The sequence below is a fragment of the Orcinus orca genome, chromosome 16, assembly GCF_937001465.1.
Source record: "Orcinus orca chromosome 16, mOrcOrc1.1, whole genome shotgun sequence".
Lineage (NCBI taxonomy): Eukaryota > Metazoa > Chordata > Mammalia > Artiodactyla > Delphinidae > Orcinus > Orcinus orca.
The window spans coordinates 43,454,146-43,476,255 of record NC_064574.1 but is presented as its reverse complement, the minus strand read 5'-3'; the positions used below and the strand labels follow the sequence as shown (position 1 = coordinate 43,476,255).

General features: G+C 44.1%; 1 protein-coding gene and 1 long non-coding RNA gene across 2 annotated transcripts; one reads left to right on the top strand and one right to left on the bottom strand.

The window, feature by feature from the left end:
* Positions 1-781: 781 nt before the first annotated feature.
* Positions 782-7,171, top strand: LOC125961408 (uncharacterized). The gene is made up of 2 exons (XR_007472117.1): positions 782-5,371; positions 6,140-7,171. It is a non-coding gene; the product is annotated as an uncharacterized LOC125961408 (long non-coding RNA).
* Positions 7,172-8,626: 1,455 nt separating this feature from the next.
* Positions 8,627-22,081, bottom strand: OTOR (otoraplin). Its single transcript, XM_004270443.4, has 4 exons — positions 14,434-22,081; positions 13,928-14,067; positions 12,907-13,017; positions 8,627-12,057 (listed from the first exon to the last, which is right to left on the bottom strand). Exons 1-4 carry the CDS (start codon positions 14,546-14,548, stop codon positions 12,034-12,036), a joined length of 390 nt encoding a protein of 129 aa, XP_004270491.1. The 5' UTR covers positions 14,549-22,081; the 3' UTR covers positions 8,627-12,033.
* Between the last annotated feature and the right edge of the window lie 29 nt (positions 22,082-22,110).

The window sequence follows — 22,110 nt, the reverse complement described above, 5'->3', positions numbered from 1 at the left end:
GAAGAAATAAATCTCCACCTAGAACAAGCTTCCCCCCTATTTTTCTTAAAAATAATCCTATTTCAAACTGTTTTTATCTTTCCCATTATATTTTGATTTGACCTTTAAGTAAAGACCTTTCTTAACCTAGCAGCCATTTTATTCAGCTTCCTGACTGGAGAAAATATTCCCTGCCTGTTGAGTACTAAGGTGTTAAGCCAATGTTTGCCTAAACTTTGCTTCAAGCATAATCTTACCTTTTATTTTATTATTATTGTTATTATTTTTTTGCGGTACGCGGGCCTCTCACTGCTGTGTCCTCTCCCATTGCGGAGCACAGGCTCCGGACGCGCAGGCTCAGGGGCCATGGTTCACGGGCCCAGCCGCTCTGCAGCATGTGGGATCTTCCCGGACCGGGGCACGAACCTGTGTCCCCTGCATCGGCAGGGGGGGACTGCCTGGGGACTCTCAACCACTGTGCCACCAGGGAAGCCCGTAATCTTACCTTTTAATAAGACACACGCAAAAGGCTGCAGTAGAAGTTTTTCATAGCTCGGAATCCTGTTCATACCAGGAAGGGGAGGAATTGAAGAACCATCTTGTTTGAATAGTAAGTCCCACTGCAATGAATCTGAAAGCGATAGGTGTCTGGAAGTCAAATATTATTCCATCCTCCTGCAGGGATAGGAGCTTGCAGGGGATTCTGACCATAGACAGCTTGGAATATTTGCCACTCTGAAGTGGGAGTAGCCTGGGACAAACCTGAGCTGTTGGGAGGGGAATTTTTTTGTTTGGGCTTTTTTCTATTTTGGGGGGTGGGCTGGGATGGGGGCCTGAGGGGAAAATCCCAACATTTCTACCATTCTGCCTTCCACCTCTCTTCCTTGAGTGGAGAAGGAATTGCAAATCTTATTGGTCAGAAGCTGAGATGCTCACTAAGCCAAGTTCTACTAGTGCGTGGGGACCACTGGGCTTGGAAGACATACAGCTCTGCCCGACCTTCTTTTTCGCCTCTTGCATCTTTGCATACCAGGCCTTCTTCCTACGTTCAGTTTTGCTTCCAGCTTCTCTGGAGAGGGCCTATCTGTTAAAGATGGAACCAGTCATTCTTTTTGTCTTGGTTTAGGTTTCCCAAGAAACAGACCCTGAAACAAGGATAGGAGTGGAAGTAATTTCTTTGGGATGGTGATTCCAGGGTTCAAGATAGGGAAGTGGGAAAGTGAGGCAGGGAGGAGAATAGGGTCACAAAGGGTGTGTTATCAAGGAAGTCATCCCTGTGGGCACTTGGACCTCAGTTTCACTTGGGACATCTAGCGTAGACTATACATCTAGGAGTTATCCCCTCCAAGGGTGGAGTGCTGATAAATGACACACCAACCCCCATCCATCACTTGTTAAGGTATCCTTTTATGGGGTGTCAATCCTCTGGTACTTCCAGACAGCCCTGAAAGTGTAGAGCCAGAAAGGCCATCAGGCAAAGAGATGCAGTTGTCATGGGCCAGGTGTCAGGAGCATCTGCTCTGCTTCCTCTCTCTATTGCGTGACTTCTCCATTTGTAGTTGAGTGGGATCCACCACTTGTCCACACGGTCAGTGGAATCCTGTGCCACAGACCCAGGTGACCGAGACGCAAGGAAGCAGGAATGCAGAAACCTCACTTCCCATCAGAGCCACGCTCTCCAGTCCAGCCTGTGCCTCAGAAGCCCTGCACTAGAGATGGGGGCACCTTTGGGTGCTTGTCCAGTGGTTAATTAAGCTGATATTTTGCAACTCACCTGGTTCTTTCACTTGTGGCTGCCCCTCCCTTGTCAGGAGTCTCAGGAGGGGAGAAGGCGTGGAGTGTAGGATTTGCAGGACCCAAATCCGAATTCCAGCCTGTGGTGTGTATGTTAGCCATCTTTTGCTTTCCTGTTTTTCAGATTGTCCATTTTGAAAATTATAGTATTCTGTTACGTGAAGGCAGGAGATTTTACAGAGAAGAGCAGGAAAGTTTTCCTTCTTTTAAACTTAAATTCAATAGCAGCTTCAAAAAAAAAAAAATCACAGCAGCCCCGTTCAAGCTCGTGAGCCATGACAAGCAGAGGTTAAGTTTGGATTTCATTCAAAAGTCTACATTCATTTATGCTTCCTCTGTGAGATAAAGTAACCAATTTCAAATTCGGCTGTAGGTCTCCAATTACGTATCTTTTTTAAACAAACCCACAATTCTAACAGATGAGAGCTGTGTGATATCTTTCTCCCCTTCTCAGAATTGAAGTGCACACTGAAAAGTCCATCACACGTTTAGCTACCAATGTTTAAGTAAATTCTTCCTCTATGGAATGAGAAATGTCAACCTTAGGCTAAATGTGCTGTGTTTAAATTTTAATTGTAGCCACAAATGTACAAAGACTCTATAAATATACCTGTGTGCCTAGGAAGCTCTCCCAAGAAAGGTCAAACAGGATGACAATAGCAAAGGAGAAGTAAAGGGGAAGAGAGATTCCCGTTAGGTAAAGGGAGCTGGTGCTATTGAAATTGACAATGCATGCATTACTGAAGGGTAAGAGAGTGCTATTTTTGCTTGAGAAATAATAGGGCATTATAATCATCTTCTGGAAGAAGCTGTAAAGCTAGGAGGACATGATAGCTGTTTGAAAAGCAATTAAGCCATCTCCAAGTCCTCTAGGACTGAAAATAAATGCTGGAAGAAATGCAAATAGCTTGCAGCCCCCATCATGTGTCAGCCCTTCACCAGCCCTGAGCCCTGCCAGAGCTGATGAAGGGCATTTGGTGAAATGTTACATGGGAAGCAGGGGCATGCAGAGCTAGAGCATGAAGCAAAAAGACTGTGTTTAAGATCATGGAGAAAGGGATTTGTCAATGGTCATTTGTAACAGGCTGATTGCAAAACAGATGTTCTCTGTGCTGTGTCATAAGGTGTTGGGTATGCGTGTCAGGATAAGTTCACACAGACCCATTTTTCAGGTGTCCAGCTCTACCTAATGGTTCCTTACAAAACAAATACAACCTAGAGTGGACTCGGAAAACAAGCACAACCAAAGGTAATTGCTTAGGCCTTCCTAGGATTTGTTATTCTTTCAAACTTCATTTATCGATGAGTATCACCCCTTACAGCAGACTTTCTTAACCTGGATGCTATTGCCACTTGGTTCTGGATAATTCTTGGTTGGGGGCTTTCTTGTACTTTATAGGATGTTTAGAAGCATCACTGGCTTCTGCCGACTAGAGGCCAGTAGTGCCCTGCTCCAGTTGTGACAATCAAAAATGTCTCCAGATACAAATGAACTTATTTACAAAACAGAAACAGACTCACATAGAAAACAAACATGGTTACCAAAGGGAGAAGGGGGTGGGGGAAGGATAAATTAGGAGTTTGGGATTAGCAGATACAAACTAATATATAGAAAATAGATAAAAAAAACAAGGTCTAGGGCTTCCCTGGTGGCGCAGTGGTTGAGAGTCCGCCTGCTGATGCAGGGGACACAGGTTCGTGCCCCGGTTCGGGGAGATCCCACATGCTGCGGAGCGGCTGGGCCTGTGAGCCATGGCCGCTGAGCCTGTGCGTCCGGAGCCTGGGCTCCGCAACGGGAGAGGCCACAGCAGTGAGAGGCCCGTGTACCGCAAAAAAACAAAACAAAAACAAAAACAAAAACAAAACAAGGTCTTACTGTATAGCACAGGGAACGCTATTCAATATCTTGTAATGACCTATAATGGAAAAGAATCTGAAAAAGAATATATATGTAACTGAATCACTTTGCTGTACACCTGAAACTAACACAGCATTGTAAATCAACTATACTTCAATAAAAAGAAAAATGTCTCCAGACATTGCCAAATGTCTCCAAGATTGGGGGATGGGGTCAAAGTACCCTCAGTAGAGAGCCACCCTAACAGATCAAGTAGGAATCCAGACTTTCTTTCCTTTAAACGTATTCCAGTGTGGTGCCGAGGACGGCCTGTGATCTTGAAGCTAGGTTGTCTGGCTATAGCTCCCTGTCCCTACATTTTACAAAAAAGTGATCTGGGATGCTGAGTCTTATGCCTTCAGCCCCTGGAGGGGGCTGTGGGTTGTATTAACTGTTTTCTAGAGAAGCTTCTACTCTGAGCTCAAGGTGCTATTGCTGCTTTCCTATATAAATGAATTAAATCAACTAAAACAATCTATAAACTCTGCAGGGCTCCATATGCAAGGAAAACATGAAAAATGAGTCTGAAAGTGAAAAGTCAGTGATGCCCTAATGTGTGAATTTTAAAATCAGTTGAATTTATTACAAGGTCAGCAGTAATGGTGTATTAATACCCCGATCTATGCCATGGGACAAGCAGATTTTTAGAGTGTGTGTGATGGAGGGGAGGGGTGGAGTGTGTAGTAGAGTCCGTCTCAGGAGGCGCCCCATACTGTTGATTCTGAATGCTGTGAAGGACGCTCACGCCCTGACTTGCAGGCTCAAGTTTAGAAACTTCTCTCTGTAGGCCAGATCCCAAGTTCACCAGTAGATGTCACCCTGGTCCCACCAAAGTTTCTCACTGACGCACACCAGAAAGTTTCAGGGTCCATGGAAGCAGGTTGAGGAGGAAATCAGAGACGAGATTAGCCTCCTCTTGGTCACAAAGGATAAAGTAGGGATAGGATGCTGTGAGGATGAAGTGAAATGGAGGACCTTGTGCAGAGCTGGGGCTACAGAAGATAAAGTTGGTGCACCCCCGAAACACCCCTGAACGCCACTGTAGTGTTGTTCATGCATCTCAGCACCTATGGCCTCCTCCAGTCTGCTTTGCCCTAAGGTAGAGAGAACCAGAACTGCCTGGAGATGATGTCCCACCACTGCAACCCTTAAACAATGACCAATGGGCCAGAAGAACGCTCAGCCACCTTGACTCGGTCTGGATGGCCCCCGAAATGTCACTTCCTGCACCTGAGCCCTGGGTGGGTGGAGGCTGGAGCAATGGCTTCAAGGCCTTGCCTGGTTTGCTCCTTGTTGAACTGCACCCCGCCAAACCGTCCCCCCTGTCTCCCCCTGCCGCCTTCCTGCTGCCCCTGTCTCCCTCACCTGCTTCCCCTTGGAAGTCATTCTTCCATAAATCACTGTACATGAAACCTCATCTCAGGGTCTGCTTCTGGGGAACCTCATCTAAGACACTGGTTTACAGTTGATGCGCAAAAAAAGTTGGTTCCTTTCCCCCGTGATCATCTATCTGTCTGCTTCAGGTAACAGTGGGATTTACCCAGAGTGGCCCCAGCGCGCCCCTGCCTTTTCCTGAAGGAGGACCAGCATCGCGAGTCTATCCAGCTGACCTGTTCTCTGTCTGCTGTCCCTCTGAGCCCGGCTGAGGCTGGTTCTGGGAACCAATGTGTCTCTTGTGGTCCTTGGGAGTCAAGATTCAAGGTTTTGTCTGCTGATCCATTTATGCTGGCACTGATACTAGTAACCTAAGGCTCAGGGAAAGATCCAGGAGCAGATTAAACGACCCTTCAGTCATTTTGGAGTCAGGAGGGGCAGAAGAGAGGAGAAACAGCAGGAGAGCATTGACAAGGGCTGAGTGACAGTGGGTCCAGGGACCCTGACTCAGGCTTTCTGTCTTGGGTTTGTAGAAATTGAAAAGCTGGCATGCAATTTTTTTTTTTCTTCCCAGCTTGACATAGGATGGCTCAAACAAAGTAACATTCCCATCTCGACTGACTCATTTGGCCAGAATAAATTCACACGCTGCAGCAAATAGGAAAAAGGGAGAGAGAGGGTAAAAAGAGATGGGGGCGGGGCGGGGGGAGGAGGGGGAGATGTTAACAACACAAGCTCATTTTTTACCTCCAAAATACACTGGCTTTAGCGTAGCATACTCTTGAGAAAAATGATTAAAACAATTGCTCACATGTGACAGAATAGTCATTTCCATTTAGAAAAATGTTTAAATCATGGGTTGGGGAGCCTTCCCTGTCTTTATTCATAATGGGTTAGAGTGTAGGTTATATAAAGCGTGTGGATCAATAGATCATTTTCCTGATTAAATTACCGCTACACCACTGTATTTGTAGGTGATACAGCTGAGAAGACGTAGTAGCATGGAAAGGCCTTTAAGTCACGAAAATTGTATTTCAAGGGTAGAACATGGAATAGTATTAGTTTGTGTGATTTTCCTTTCTTTTTCTTTTTCAGCATTTCAGATAGATAAGTCTGCTTGTTGAAGAAATGAGACTTTTTTCTTCCTAGTGCTGGCTCCTACGTCTTCTTTCCATTCAGAGCTGAAATACCCACTCCCTCCAGAGATTTGTTTAAATACTACATGAACTAGCTTCCTATTTCCCTGTATTGAACTGGATCCATGAGGGCACAGCCAATAAACACGAGAAGCAATAAATGCCCACACTTATCAAGGGTCAGGAGCGCGTGACACCCAAGGCACTGACACCTTCAATTTGCCTTTTTCTAAGCCTATGAAATAGTCTAGGCTTTTCGAAAACTTGACTGCACAAAACCAGCTGCTGAATGTAACCACACTGTGAACGACGAACTAAGTCAACTGTGACTCAAGTATTTTTCACACAAACTGTGTCTTCACAAAAGCCACTGGGGCAGGGAAGGGGGTGGGGACGCTAAAATATGGATGCTTGCGGTAGAAGTTGACTGGAGGCCTGACCATCCTGGCAATCCCCTCAGTGACTCCGTTTCACTTTGCCATTTCACACAGCAAGTTGGAAGAAACCCTTGTTAGGCCTGGTTAGGAAAGGGTCTTATGAATTCACTGCCAGGAATGGAAAAGATGGATCTCTAATCTTAATATCTGATGGGGATTCTGATTTACCTCTTGCAGGTTTGCAGAGAGCAAAAGCAGCTTGCCTGGGACTCTCCTGGCAGTCCAGTGGTAAAGAATCCGCCTTCCAACGCAGGGGACGCGGGTTCGATCGCTAGTTGGAGAACTAAGATCCCACATGCCGGGGTGGGGGGCAACTAAGCCCATGTACCACAACTACTGAGCTCGCGCGCCTCAACTAGAGAGCCCATGTACCACAAACTATAGAGCCCATGCGCCCTGGAGCCCGCGCCACAGCTAGAGAGAAACCTGAGCAGGCCACGCGCCCTAACGAAAAAGATCCCGCACGCCACAAAAAGATCCTGTGTGCTGCAACTAAGACCCAACGCAGCCAAAAAAAAAAAAAAAAAAAAAAAGAAATAAGGAAAATAAATAAATAAAATTAATATTTTTTAAAAAAGAGAGAGAGAGAGATTTACTTAAAAAAAAAAAAAAGCAGCTCACCCAGCCACCAGCCCCTTGAACAAGAGGTATGACTTTTAACAAAAAGGAACGCTATGACATGAGTAATATGCTGCCCAGGGGTGGGGAGAGATGAGCTCACGGTGCTTTCAGCAGGTAATCAAAGCCTTGCCTTAAATTGCCTTTTCTTGCCTTTTGCTGAATGTTTGTTCCAGGGAAATAGCCAAGAGAGGGAATTCTGAAGCCTGTACTCTGAAAAGAGGTGCCTTGCAGAACAATGGACTCGTTAATTGGGTCAACCTTAATAGTTTCTGCAGGACTGCAAGAGATTTACCCCAAAAGACCTCTAGCCACTAATTTATTAGTCATCCCAAGGATATGTCACAATTGCAGGCACTCGGAAGGAGCGGCTGAAATCAAGTGAAGTCGCTCTTAGCTGGGCATCAGATAGCAGGAGAGTCTGATGGCCTCCTGCCATTTGCAACATCCTTTGAGGACGCAGGAGGGTGAGAGAGGGAAGAATTTGAAGAAAGAGAGCACGGAGGCTTATAAGGGGACAATATCTCCCTGGTGCCCAGGTATTTTTAAATGTTTCTTTGACAGAGCACCAGAGACATTTCCCTGGTAATGAAGGCAGGGAAGAGGTACCATCTCAGACATTGAATATAACGTTTGTCAAGCTTGTGTGTGTGTGTGTGTGTGTGTGTGTGTGTGTGTGTGCGCGCGCGCGCGCGTGCCTGTGTGTCTGCATCTTTGTGCTAAGTATTTGCAGAATGTCTTGCAAACAACTTCTAAGAACCTAGGGAGAAAAACAGAAGTGTTCTGGAAAGAAAAGGTGCTCAAGATATACTTTTGGTTCACTTAAAGAAAAATCTGTAGCTCTCCCAAGGTTTCAAAAATGTTTTAAAAGCCTCTTAAATTAAAAAAGTTAATTTTACTAGCATTTATTACACGCCTACTGTGTACTGTGCACTGTGCTGTGTGATTTTACAAACACTATCTCATTTAATTTAATCCTCATAATTACCCTCCAAGTTAGTTATTATTATCCTCAAAGGCATTATTCCCACGTGTAGATGTGCAAATTGGGAAGGAAGAGGTTAAATGACACAAACATGGTGACACAAACAACAGAAGTCTGAGCCTTCCTCCCACAGGATATGGAAGAGTCACAAGGGGTCTGAAATCTACAATGATTCCCACTGCAGGAATTCCACTGGCTTTGACATAACATGAGGCATGAACCAAGTGCAGCCTGTTTGGATTACTTGTATTTATTATATTTGACATAGCAAAAGTGTATCCAATATAACATCATGTACTCTAGTAATCTATACAGAAAAACCTCCTCGTTAGGATACATTCTGCTCACGCATACCTTTTTCAAGAAGGAGTGGAAACCACAGTACCTCAGTCTCCACCTGGGTCTCTGCTGTGATCCGAGGAGGCGTTCTCTCTTCCCAGTGGCTGCCTGCACTGCCATGTGCTTTGGGTCTTGTACAAGGCTCTCAACAGAGCGAGGGTCAAAATGTCTGGCCAGAGACCTGAACTTCCAGCATCCAGAGAGCAGAGAGACAGCATCCGGCTCTGCAGATACAGCGAGTGCCATCAAGGTACGGACCCCAAGTCCTCACGCTCTGGTGGGGCACCCCCTTTCTGAGCTGGATTTCCCAAGAGGCATTGTAATTTACACCCCTGCTAGGATGGCGATACACAAATGAGACAACCCTACTTGGCCGAGCCTAAATACGATTAGTTTACGGCTGAAGCCCATCTGGCTCTAGGTTTCATGGGTGAGCAAATTATATATGTTGATCTTTAGAAGGTGTGGTGACCCTCACATGCTGGTGTTGATGAAGGGCTGTGGCCAGAACTGGGATCTCAAATCTAAATTATACACGTGTAGTGTACACCATATCCCTGAATGGCTGGTGGAATGACTTGGGACTATGAGAATTTCAGGTGATTTTTTTTTTTAAAAAAATGAAACTAGGAAAAAGTACACAATCTGGAAAATGTTACAAATATCTTTGATGTAGACGTTCCAGATGGTCCGATGGGGAACTGCAGTTTCTGATCAGTGAAGCATCTGGAGGGTTAGAGCACAACTCCAGGAGTGACGGCCATTCTCATGCAGCCCTCTTGGGTCAGATAATAGTGGCTGCCACGTAGGGGTCCTACCATGTGCAGACCCTGTGCACGCATTCTATTTAAAATTTGCAACAACTCAGCCACGAAGTTGTCATTAACCCCTTTTATTTTTTGGCCGTGCTGCACGGCATGCGGGATCTTAGTTCCCCAACCAGGGATAGAACTTGAGCCCCCTGCAGTGGAAGCGCGGAGTCTTAACTACTGGACCGCCAGGGAAGTCCCTAAGGCCTTTTATAGTCAAGAAAACAGAGGTCCCGAGAGGTTAGAACCATATTCAGGCATGCACAGATAGGAAACGGCGGCACTGACATGTACATCCCACATTCTTCCATGGTGCCCTGGGCTCTGTTCTCATCACCCAATTTTTCTGAGCCACCAATTCCACACATCCCATAAGCAAGATTTCAGGTTTTTGCCTGCCAGCGTCCACCATGCCCTGACTCTTTTCGCCTTCGATGGCTTTCTGTACTGGCCTTGTCCTGCGCTGGTACCCACTCTGAGTAGCCCTGCTCTAGGCAGTCTCCCACTTGCCCTAAGTGGGCTCATGGAATCGACTTGTCTACGCTAGTCATGTCCACTCCCCGTATTGTTTCCTTATTCTTCCATAAGCAGAAGTCTTACGGAATTAAATGTGTATGCTTTTCCCTTATTCATCTGTCCTACACCAGTTTTAACTCTTATGTCCAGCCAAAGAGCCTAGAAGAGTAGAAGGAAGTTTTTCCCTTCCTACATGTGTCCATGAATCCCTGAGGGTCTTGTTAAAATGCAGATTTTGATTCAGGAGGTCTGCAGTGGGCCCTGAGACTCTGCTTTCTAATCAGCTTCCAGGTGAGGCCATCCTGCTACTGGTCCAGGGATGGCATTTTGCTTTCCCAGAGCCTAAAGATGGTGTTTAAAGTTCCTGCAAGTGCTTTCATTCTTTTACTGCGGATAAGCCCCCAGGAGATTTAAATCAATCAATGACCTCCAACTCCTACATGAGACCAGTCCTGGGGGTGGGAGCAGATTTGGGCCAGGAGGGAGCCTATAGCTGGAAGCCGTGTGCCTGGGGCACTCCAGGCTGGATGCCTGAAGCCAGACAGATAGGGGCTTTGGACAGAGTGAGGGCACAATGGGGGCGCTGGGTGTCTCGAGGGGTGATGGGGTGTCTGGAATGGAGGGCCAGCAAGTAAGAGGCAGAAACAGAGGTTGGATAAATGCCTCTTAGCTTAAAATTGTGTTGAGAGCTCTAGATGTTGCATGAAATTTTTTACGGAATAAAGTGAGATAGAAAAAAAAATAGTAGGTGGGTTTGGGTTTAGGGGGCTTTTTCTCGGGAGTGGGGTACCATTTTATTTGACTGACCTCCCTAAGAGTTTGGCAAAAACATATTCACCTAAAGTCACAATGGGCACAGCTGGAAAATGACTCTGGGGTCCAAGCCTCCAACTTGTCCTAAATGCCCTTCTCTTCATGATTGTGGGATGCTCAGACCCCAGAAAACTGAGGAACAAACCCCATTCCCAAACCCCACCTCCCAGACTTTCTATTCCTCAAGGTGAAAGTGTTTTTAAAAAAATTGTTTAAACTCAGAAATTGTGAAAAAATTTTTGAGTGTAGGACAGGCATTTTAACATGTTACATTACACGTAAACAAACAAAAGCTCATGACTACATCAAAAGGATTACATTAGTAATACACAATCAAAGCCGATTTCCAGTTAAATGTAGAAAAACTTGTGGGTCCATCAGGACCACCAAACCTGTATCCCCTCACCAGATTTCTTAACACATCACCCTTGATGGGGGGATTTGCACAGGAAGAGGAAATTCGAAGTTGAAATAGAAGTGGAGAAAATAACCCATAGACTTTTTTTTTCTGTATATTTCGACTTGAAGATTGAATAATATCCAGTAACAGCACATAATAAGGGGAAACTATTCCACTGTAAATATTTCATAAAGCACCCCACCACCACTTACTAAAATTTAAATTTTTTAATTTATTAAAATTAAAATTTAACATTATTTAAAATTGGGGGAGAGGTAAGTTGATCATTTAGAAGGTCAAATGATTCAACTGAAATAATGTGAGACATTTTTTTAAAGAGAAATTTAGAGGCATAGTCCAAACATCTATGAGTCCAAACAGCTCTTTTTCTTCCCCAACAGCTTCACATCCCAAAGGCATCAAATATTAAAAGTAACAACAATCCTATAATACTCCTTGATGACATAGCCCCTTTGTGTACATTATAATACTCCAACTGGCCAGAGAGACAAATAAGTAGAAAACGTCATGTCCAAAGAAAAGACCTATGACCTAAGTTTATATGGGGCTCCAAAGAGCTTAGAAGAATTACTATTTAGAAATAACTATAAATGAGCTACCTTCTATATGATCCCTGTGTAAGAGAAGATTCTCTAGGCTGAAAAAAATTGTCTACCTTCAATTCATCCACTTAGCCAAAGGTCACCCTGTCCCAGTGGGTGGGAAGACCAGGCTCAGAGAACACCCCCTCCCCCCTGCCCTTTCCCCCTCCTTCCTCTCTCCTCCCGCCCTCCCCTCCCCTTTATCTGCTATCTCCAGCCCCAAGCGAAACCCTTGAAACAAAAGTCAGAAATTAGGGACGTGTATTTTTTGGTTATTTTCGCTTTTTTCTTTGTTTTTGGTGTTTCCTTTCTATCTGCAAATTTGTCTAACTTCTTACTCGCAGAAGAAGTCAATATCCTGGAAGAAAACAAAAGCAAAAAAAGATTGAGCTGAGCGTGCAGGGTCAGAAAACAGATGTAGATTCTTTATTTCAAATCATATGTCATCAAAGGGAAATTTGGATTTAAAATAAGCAAAGTCTGAACCCCAAAGACTATGACACAAGTATTACTTTAAGTCAAAAACTACTTAAAGTGAAGATTCTCAAATACACTTTTAATTTATGGTTATTTGACACTCTCAAGCTCAATGCTAAGACATGATGACAAGCGAGTCGCATTTGTGTAGGTTGGGCAACGTTTTGAAGTTATTTTGCACAGCCGTTAGCTCCAGGAGAATCGTTTCAAAACAACCACCTTGCAAAGTAGCTCAAAGGGGATCTTTTATTTCTGTTCTGGGTATACAAGACCCCAGGGCATTAGGAAGAGTACAATTTTTTTTCATGCATAAGTAGAGTCTATCTATCACAAAAGTAGGCATTCAAACATTTTCCAGAATGTTTTGATTTTGTCAAATACAGGTGCTGATTTTTTTCTCAGCCCAAGTCTTTAGTCAACAAGTGTACCCATCAGTTAAGAGTCAGCTAATATTATGTTGGTTTCTTTCTTTGTGACATGGAGCCCCTTCCAGGATAACTTGCATCTAAAACAAAGGGGGTTGGTAGAGAAATTTCACTAACCTTTCAACATTGATAGTAGGTATAAAAACTCCCCCAAATCTCGTTGTCTAGAGATGTCACCACTGAAAGTGTCGGGGGGCTTTGCACGATGCACCTTGTAAGTTGCATGATGCATTATTCACACCTGCCTACATCTACATTATTACCTTGAGATCTGAGTCCTTCCCTGGCACCTCCAGGACGCTTACCGTGGTGGGAACTTCCTTGGTGGCTTCTTGGTACACGTGTTGCTCCTGGACCAAGTTGCTGGGGAAATAACCCACAGTTCCCATCTCGTCCTCAGGTGGATCGCCATAAACCTGAGTGCCCAGAAGTGTCACAGTGAGGGGAAAGCTGATGTGAGTTGTCTTTTAGAAACCCTCAGGCATCCTCTTTGCTATCCATGAGAATTACATAACTGCCAGTGCTTTGCTTCTCAGTCTGGATTCTGGGGGGCTCAGACCCAGATTTGAAGTCAACCCACAGAAACTGTGTGTGTGTGCTTTTGTGGCCTAATCTTCCTGGTCTCCCTACTTTAGCATTTCTCTATGCAATCTTGTGAGCTGCCTGAAATCTTTTTTGGAACCCATAAATAAAGTCTGCACCTTTTTAAAAAAGGTAAACAGACACTGTTATTTTAAAGGACTTTTAAAGGACTCTCTCTATTTTTAAAAATTCAGATGAACAGGTCTCAAGTGAATCTAAGATTTAATTCTTTATTACTTGAGAATTTATCTCTGGTGCTGGAGCTGCAGCTGCAGTGGAGGACAGTAAATCAATCCCACTTCATCCCTCCCTAGGGCCCACCCCTGCACGTTTTAACTGAAGAAAGCAGATTCTTTGGAATTAAAGACGGTGCTAAAGTTTCCTTAAAAATATTGAAACGTAGCCTGACTGCCAGTACACATGCCTTTTACTTGGCAAATCCACTCAAATATTTTTGAATAAGTTTCAAACTCTTTGGGATGTTCAAGCCCCCATGTGTTTGACTAGATTTCTTGCCAAACCATCAAATAAACCTACATTTGGTTTTGTTATGAAATTTTCTTTGTTTCTTCAAAATGCAATAAAAGCAAATAGATATGAATTTTTGCACTGGTATCCACAGCATCTATATTGTTCTTAACAGCTAGTTTTAAATATTAAAAGGCATTGCAGATAGGTAACAGAGGAAAAATTAAGAGAAACATATGTCAAGATGTGTATATATATTAAATAATCTCGTCTTACACTGCCAGCCCAAAATTCTCCAGCTTCTTTTTCTTTTACCAGCTTTGAGTAAACATAGATCCACTGCCCTTTTTTAACGTTAATGAATCTACAGTCTGGGGCACTGTAATCTTCTTGAGCTCGGGCCAGAGAAATAGTATCTGGAAGAAAAAAACACTGAAATGTTTATCTAGAAGAAAAAAACATTGGCTCCTGGATTTTATCACAGCAAAAAGGCAGAGCATATAAGAAAACTAGGAAATCAGAGTGACTAATACCTCCTAATTTATAGCTCATGTTCAGTTCCAGAAGATAACTAAGGTATTAAAGCAGCACCCAGCAGAATCTTAGCCAAGTGAATTCTTCATGGTAAGACACAAAAGGCACACACCAGGAGAAACAATGCTAATCCCATGCACATTAGAGAAAATTCACTTACAAGTACAATTAGATTTTATGCTATTGTTGCATATTTCTTTTTTGATTATATAATAGAAAGGTAAGGAAAGGCATAAAAAAGTCCTTACAGACACACTCGTCATCTGCACACAGCTTCCTGGAAGCAAGTCTGTCCATAAATATTCCATGCACGGCACATATGGCCACAAGACCTGGGAGGAAAAGTAACAATAGTCTTGCCATCTTCCTTTTTTGCTGTTTTTGCTTTTGCCCTTTGAGTGGAAGTGGAGACTGACTTCAGTGCTTCCTGTCTTTTATGTGAAAGCCAGACATCTGGGTAAGTCCCCCGGCCAATGGGGAGGTGGCTACCGTTTCTCTGCTTTCATAACAGCTACTGGGCTCTAGGGGCTAGTTAGCATCTGATTTCCCAAAGAGACTCAAACTCTGTGTCTTTTTTACACACAAATTGTATCCAAAATGGTCCACCATTGTTAAAGTCACTTTCACTGTGGTTTATTGTATCAGGAAGACATTGTTGAAAGAACTATGAGAATTTTAAGTCATTTAAAAAATGTTTTTAGTTCAAACCTCATAGTCTTTCAATGTACGAGCAAAGATGTACTAACTGCAGGAAACTGTTGCAGATGTGAGATCTATACCCTTAATACAAATAATTTTGATTTAAACATTTAATAAACATCTGGATTTATATAATAGATAAGTTAAGGATGCTTACATTTACAAATCATTCATGATAGGATTCTTAGGAGTCATGTCTGTTGGGGCAAGCATGGACTGTAACACAACAAGACCCTACTAACGGGGGGTGGTGGGGGGAGAAGGGGTAGGTGGGCTGGGAGAAATGGAATAGGCTTTTTTTCTACCTCCTCTCTCGGAGATTTTTGAAATTCAGTCTCAAAACGCTCATGGCTCATAGAGGAGGGAGTAAAGCTGGAGGTTTGTTTCTCCTCGAACCCCCATGCCTGCCTGGCCTGCTTCCGGGCATCTTTCCCATGGGAAGAGGGGCACAGTTACAAGTCATCAAAGTTGAAGCGCTGGGACTTCCCTGGTGGTCCAGTGGTTAAGACTCCATGCTTCCAGTGCAGGGGGTGAGGGTTCAATCCCTGGTTGGGGAATTAAGATCCTGCATGCCACGTGATGCAGCCAAAAAAAAAAGGGACAAAGTTGAAGCGCTAATACCTGTCCCCATCTAGTCAACAAATATTTCCTGAGCATCTGCTATGTGCCAGGCACTGTTGTAGGCACTAGAGACAGCCATGAATTAAAAAAGGTCTGCACCCAAGGGAGTGGGAGAAGGAGACAATAGGTTTCTGCATGTTGTAGGGTGTTTGGGATTTTTTTTCTCTCATAAGGTGGCCCCCTGCCCCCTCATTATTTCTAGACTAGAGGCCCTGTCAGGCTGCCCTGTCGAACTTGGTTGCTGATAAAGTTTTAGAGCAGAACCCCCTTTTCTCTCCCCCGAAACACTGTCACCTGACAAAATGAGGGACGAGCATTCAACTTACAAAATAGGTACAAAACAATTTTCCAAGGGATAAACTGGTAAAGCAAAATATAGTACAATGAAAAAGTTTGATTGTTTTAGGGATGTGTGTGTATGTAACAAAGTTTTACTGTTTGGGTGTGTGTGGTGTAGGGGTGGGAGTGGCGTGTTCTTTTCAAGGGAGGATCTCTTATACGGCTGGCCCTGATGTGGAAGCTCGTGAAATCCAATATCTTCATTATAGACGAGGAAGCTGAGGCTCAGCACAGGCCAGAGCTGCCTTTCTTAACCACTCCAAGGGTCAGCCAGCAGGATTGTGGTCCAGTGCTGTTTCCATGCATCCACTGTCAACTTAGAATTGGGGTTTTAAGTTCTTTATTTCCTGTTTCACTTCAAGGAAGGGATGAATTAGAAATCATTTTTGAAAGCAGAATGCCAGTGCATTTTTTCTTCCTATAATCTAGGGGCCTAAGAGGATCTCTCGGAAAATGAAAGCATCGATCAAAATCCTCTTTATCCTGATCAGGCAGCTGTTTTACAGACTGCGACAGTCTCCAGCCAGCTGTCAACACAGGAGAGTCAAAAGACAATTGCCGTTTGAGAGGCACTTTCAGAAATGAAGACTGCGCAAACTCAGATGGCCACACCCTAGGCAGGTCCCCAAAGCGGAGTGAAACGTTGAATACAGCCACGTCTGAGCTGTCACAACAACGTAGCCAACTAAGCTGATGCTGACACAAAGCCATCATGGGCCATTTGAAGGTGGAGAACTAAGAAAAGAGATGCCAAGCCTTCTGAGTGCATCCTGGGCAGGCCTGGTACGTTCCAGCATTCTGCAGTAGGCAGAGACCGGGTGAAGACTAGAGGCCTCTTTGTAAAATTTTGCTCACAAATAGGAATTTAAACTTAGAATAACTCAGCAAGCTGTCGTGGCCGGTAGCACACTCGAGTCACCACAGCACATTAGGAGGGTCCAGAGAAGGGCTCTGTCCTGAGCTTACTTCCCTCCTGCTTCTGGATTTTCAGATAGATTCTTTGAGGCTTTAATCCCCCAAAGACATTTTTTTTTCCTTTAGTTCCTAAATTAGCTTCTCAGTCTGGGGTTCTTAAAGTGGAGGCTGTGGTTCCTTTAGGGTCTAAAAATGGGCTTTTACAGGGACTTCCCTGGTGGCGCAGTGGTTGAGAGTCCCCCTGCCGATGTAGGGGACACGGGTTCGTGCCCGGGTCCGGGAAGATCCCACATGCCGTGGAGCGGCTGGGCCCGTGAGCCATGGCCGCTGAGCCTACGCATCCGGAGCCTGTGCTCCGCAACGGGAGAGGCCGCAGCAGCGAGAGGCCCGCGTACCGTTAAAAAAAAAAAAAAAAAAAAAAAAAAGGCTTGGACAAGTGGACGGGGTGGAAGCAGCCTCCTCGCCTTGACGTACAAGACCCTGCATGATCTGGCCCCTCCACCCCTCTGAGGTCACCTTCTGTCACTCCCCCTCACTGGCTCTGTTCCTGGCACACCAGCCACTTGAAAATGCGAAGCTCATTTCTACTTTAGGCCCTCTAAGCTTATTGCCTGGGATACTTTTCCTCCAGATACTGGTCTTCTGCTCTCTGATAGTCAAGATGTCTCCACCGACAGACCAGTTTAACAGAGCCAGTCCCGCACTCCCGCAACCCAATCCATCCATCACTTGACCAGTGGTCACTGTTCTGATGCACATTTCACTACCTGGCATGCCTTGTTTACTTACTTGGTGATTTGTCCCCCTGACACCACAATGAAAACTCCACGAGGTGGGGACGTCCACTGCTCTATCTTTAGCACCCAGAAAAATACTCGGTACTCGTAAATAGGTATTCATTGAATGAATGCATGATCCCCGAAATTAAATGCTTAGGTGTATACATGCATGTGTACTCTTTTTTTCTGGGCAAAGTCCCTAGGTTTTATCAGGCCTAAAGAGATGTTCATTACACCCCTCAAATTAAGACTCACTGACTAAATGATTAGGGCAGAGATGCTGGGGTCCTGCCATCAAAGCATGGTCTCCAGACCAGCAACTTTAGCATCACTTCATAAAGTCTCTCAGACCCCAGCCCAGTCCTGCTAAATCGGAATCGACTTTTTAACAAGATACAAGTGATTCGTATGAACATTAAAGTTTGAGAAGTGCTGCTCGAGGGCAAATCAAATACAGCACAAATTTTCAGCCAGGATTTCACATTCGTCATCAGGTCTTTGCTGGATACAACATTTTCAAGGGACAAAATGCCTGTTAAGTACCCAAACAAAATACTTTAGGCCTTTAAGTTTAAAATGGAGATGTGAGACTCTCCGAATAGTTTCCATTTTGATGCTATCTTCTATAGACTACCTTTGAAAAATATAATTTGAACTAATAATCTAATCATATAAGCCACTTCATAAAGGTAGAAATCTGCTTTGTTAGTTCTTAACTTTGACTCACGTTGGACTCAATCGGGGAGCTTAAGAAATATTGACGACTGGATTTCACCCCTAGAGATTGGGATTTAATTTATCTGGGGTGTAGGTTAGGGATGGGTATTTGAAAATATCTCCCAGATGATTCTAATATGCAGCCAAAGTTGAAAGTTAAATTCAAGTTGAAAACTGCTATATTTAATGGATAACAACATCTGCTCCCTCTAGACCCTCTGTGCAACTCCCACAGATCAGTAAGTTAAGGATGGTTAGAAGATCCTAGTTTGATCGAATCTTTTTCAAAATATAGTTACTAAATACATGGAGATTAATGGGCCTCGAGAAGAATAAGTTACAAGTAAGGAGAGGGGAAAGGCTAGAATAAACTCAGTGCTATTGGGTTGCAATCAGAGGTACTGTTGCAAATTCATTATTTTTAGTATAAAAGGTTAGGACAGGCTGAGGAACTGACAGGAGACTAAAGAGACATGACAACTACACTCAACACATGATCCTGGATTGGATTCTCGGATCATGATTGGGACATCAATCAATAGGATGGGGACTTCCCTGGTGGCACAGTGGTTACGAATCCACCTGCCAATGCAGGGGACACGGGTTCGATCCCTGGTCTGGGAAGATCCCACATGCCATGGAGCAACTAAGCCCGTGTGCCACAACTACTGAAGCCTGCACACCCTAGCGCCTGCATGCCGCAACTACTGAGCCCACGTGCCGCAATTACTGAGCCCACGTGCTGCAACTACTGATGCCCACACGCCTAGAGCCCATGCTCTGCAACAAGAGAAGCCACCGCAATGAGAAGCCTGCACACCGCAACGAAGAGTAGCCCCCACTCGCCACAACTAGAGAAAGCCCGCGCAGCAACGAAGACCCAACACAGCCAAAAATAAAATATAATAAAATACAAAAAAATAAGTCGGATGAATGTTATTCCTTGATGTTGCTGGTCATCTAGAAGTTATGTGGAAGAGTGGTCTTGTACTTAGGAAATTCACACTGAAGTTTTTAAGGGGGTAACAAGCGATCAGGTCAACACACTGTCAAATGGTTCTGCTAGGGCTCAGGGTGGGCCTCCCCGAAATAAGGTATATTATTTTGAATTAGTTACTTAAGGAACCGCCAATGCAAAAGTGACACCCTGACCCTCCTTTCTGTCAACCAGAAAGCAGGAAATAAACCTCTCATGTGAAAGATGCACCCCCTGCATCTAGAGGTAGGACACCCGTTCACCAGACATAGGGAACTCAGGTCAAGAAGCTTGTATAAACAAACCTTGTTACTCCTTTACTAGCTCAGGGTCGAACTGTTCAGATTCTTCACTAATTGAGCACCCCAAACCTAAGTTTCTTTGCCGTGTCACTTCATCTCTAGTTTATTCTTTCTTTCTCTAGAAGGTATAAAAGCTGCCTGCTTTGGCCACTACTTAGGTCTCATTTCTATGAGACCTCTGTCTGCATGAATTAAAATTTTTTTTTCCCCGTTAATCTGTTTTGTATCAATTTCATTATTAGTCCAGCCACAAGAACTCAGGAGGGGTAGAGGGGGAAATTTCTCCTCGACAGTTCAAAAATATGTATGGGAGCTCTGCGTACTATTTCGGCTTTTATATAAATCAGAAAAATTTTCAAAATAAAAAGCTTTCAAAAGTAATCAAATGTCACTCCTCTGCTTGAAATCTTCTTCTAACAGAACGTATGTCCAACACAGACTTGTACGTGAATGTTCACAGCCACTTTATTCCTAATGGCCCCAAACTGGAAAGAACCCAAATGCCCATCCGCTGGCGGAACAAACTGATCCACGCAACAGAGATGAATCTCAAAAGCATCCTAGACAGGGCACAGTCGCAGTGACAGAAAGCAGATGGGTGGCTGCCTGGGGTTGGGATGGGGGGATAGACTGCAAAGGGGCACAAGGCAGCTCTTGTCTTTGAGGGGTGACAGAACGCTCTATATCTTGATTATGACTCTCACAACAACTTATACAACTGCCAAAACTCATCAACTATTGATAGAGTACTAAGAGTAGCGGGGGCTACGAGCTCTGTAGCTGTGGCTCGCGGGCTCTAGAGCGCAGGCTCAGTAGTTGTGGCACACAGGCTGAGTGGCTCCGCGGCATGTGGAATCTTCCCGGACCAGGGATCAAACTCGTGTCCCCTGCACTGGCAGGCGGGTTCTTAACCACTGCAAAACCAGGGAAGTCCTGTGAAACATCTTCTGAGACAAGCTAAGGACAGTCACTGAGAGCAAGCAGTTAGAAAATGTACTAGCAAATGGCATTGCTGTCAACATCCAAGAGCATGGTCTTTTTTCTAGTAACTCACTGTTAATACATTTTACGGACATACATGAACTTGACAACTAGGTTAAAAAGTTATTCATAAGAATCAGACTCTGCAGGTGGAAAGTTAAGGGATAAAAATTATTCTGCTTTTTCCTCCTCATGTATGCACAAGAGTGATGTGATAAAAATCTACATAACTCTGAAAGTGGTCTTCCTATAAATATGTATCCCATATATATTCAATACATAAAAAAACTAAGTGATAAGGAAAAGTCTTGTTCCAGGAAATATTAAAACAGGAACACAAAAAGTGATTAATAGTCACTTTACCATGCACTATACATAAAAAATCGTCCACTTCTATAGACACCTGTGGTTTTGCTAGCAGGGGACTTGAATCAATAGCCTTAGGTAGAAATCAAACACTACAGAAAATGAGCTTTGGAAATATCTGAGCATCAGTGTTCAAGAAGCACAAAGAGGCAGCAAGATTAGGATTGGCAACCTTTGCAAGTCAGCCTACTAGTCTTCAAAAAGATTACAGACTAAAAATCTTTCCTTTGGAGGTTGTTCAATAATGAGGTTAATAACTGAGCAGGTATTCCTTAGGAACGACCCTGCCTCAAGAGGGTAAGAGCATAAAATGTGAAGTCTAAAGACAATATTCCCTTTCCATCTGTTTTCCCAGAAAACAGTAAGTACAGTTACTCCTAAATGGCCTTTATTCAATTAAAAACTGGATGAAAAGATTTGTGAAATGTCTACTACCAGCAAATACTATGCTCATTTATTTGAATATGAAGATGAATTTAGATCCTGCCCAGGTCCCACCTTCTTCTCATATCCAGGATATCATTTTTATCATTAGTAAAAGAATCATTAAAAAAACTAAACAGGGAATTCCCTGGCGGTCTAGTGGTTAGGACTCGGCACTTCCACTGCAGGGGGTCTGGGTTCGATCCCTGGTCGGAGAACTAAGATCTCCGTGTGGTGCACCCAAAACAAAGAAAAATCCCACAAACAAAAACAAACGAAAAAATGAATTCCAGGATGGCAGTTCATACACATAAAACATTACAGAAAATATAATCAAGTGCTTGATCTAATTCTCCTTTACTTTTATTAAAGTGGTTCAATGTTTCTCTACCATTAGCTACTCCAAAATAACACTAGAAAAGCATCTACCATTAGCTACTCCAAAATAACACAAGAGGGGACTTCCCTGGTGGCGCAGCGGTTGAGAATCTGCCTGCTAATGCAGGGGACACGGGTTCAAGCCCTGGTCTGGGAGGATCCCACAAGCCGCGGAACAACTAAGCCCGTGAGCCACAACTACTGAGCCTGCACGTCTGGAGCCTATGCTCCGCAACAAGAGAGGCCGCGACAGTGAGAGGCCTGTGTACCGCGATGAAGAGTGGCCCCCGCTTGCCGCAACTAGAGAAAGCCCTCGCACAGAAATGAAGACCCAACACAGCCCAAAATAAATAAGTAAATTAATTAATTAATTAAAAAAAAATCAGAGAGAACATTTCCTGGCTGTGGTCAGAGGAAGTCCTGGCTACT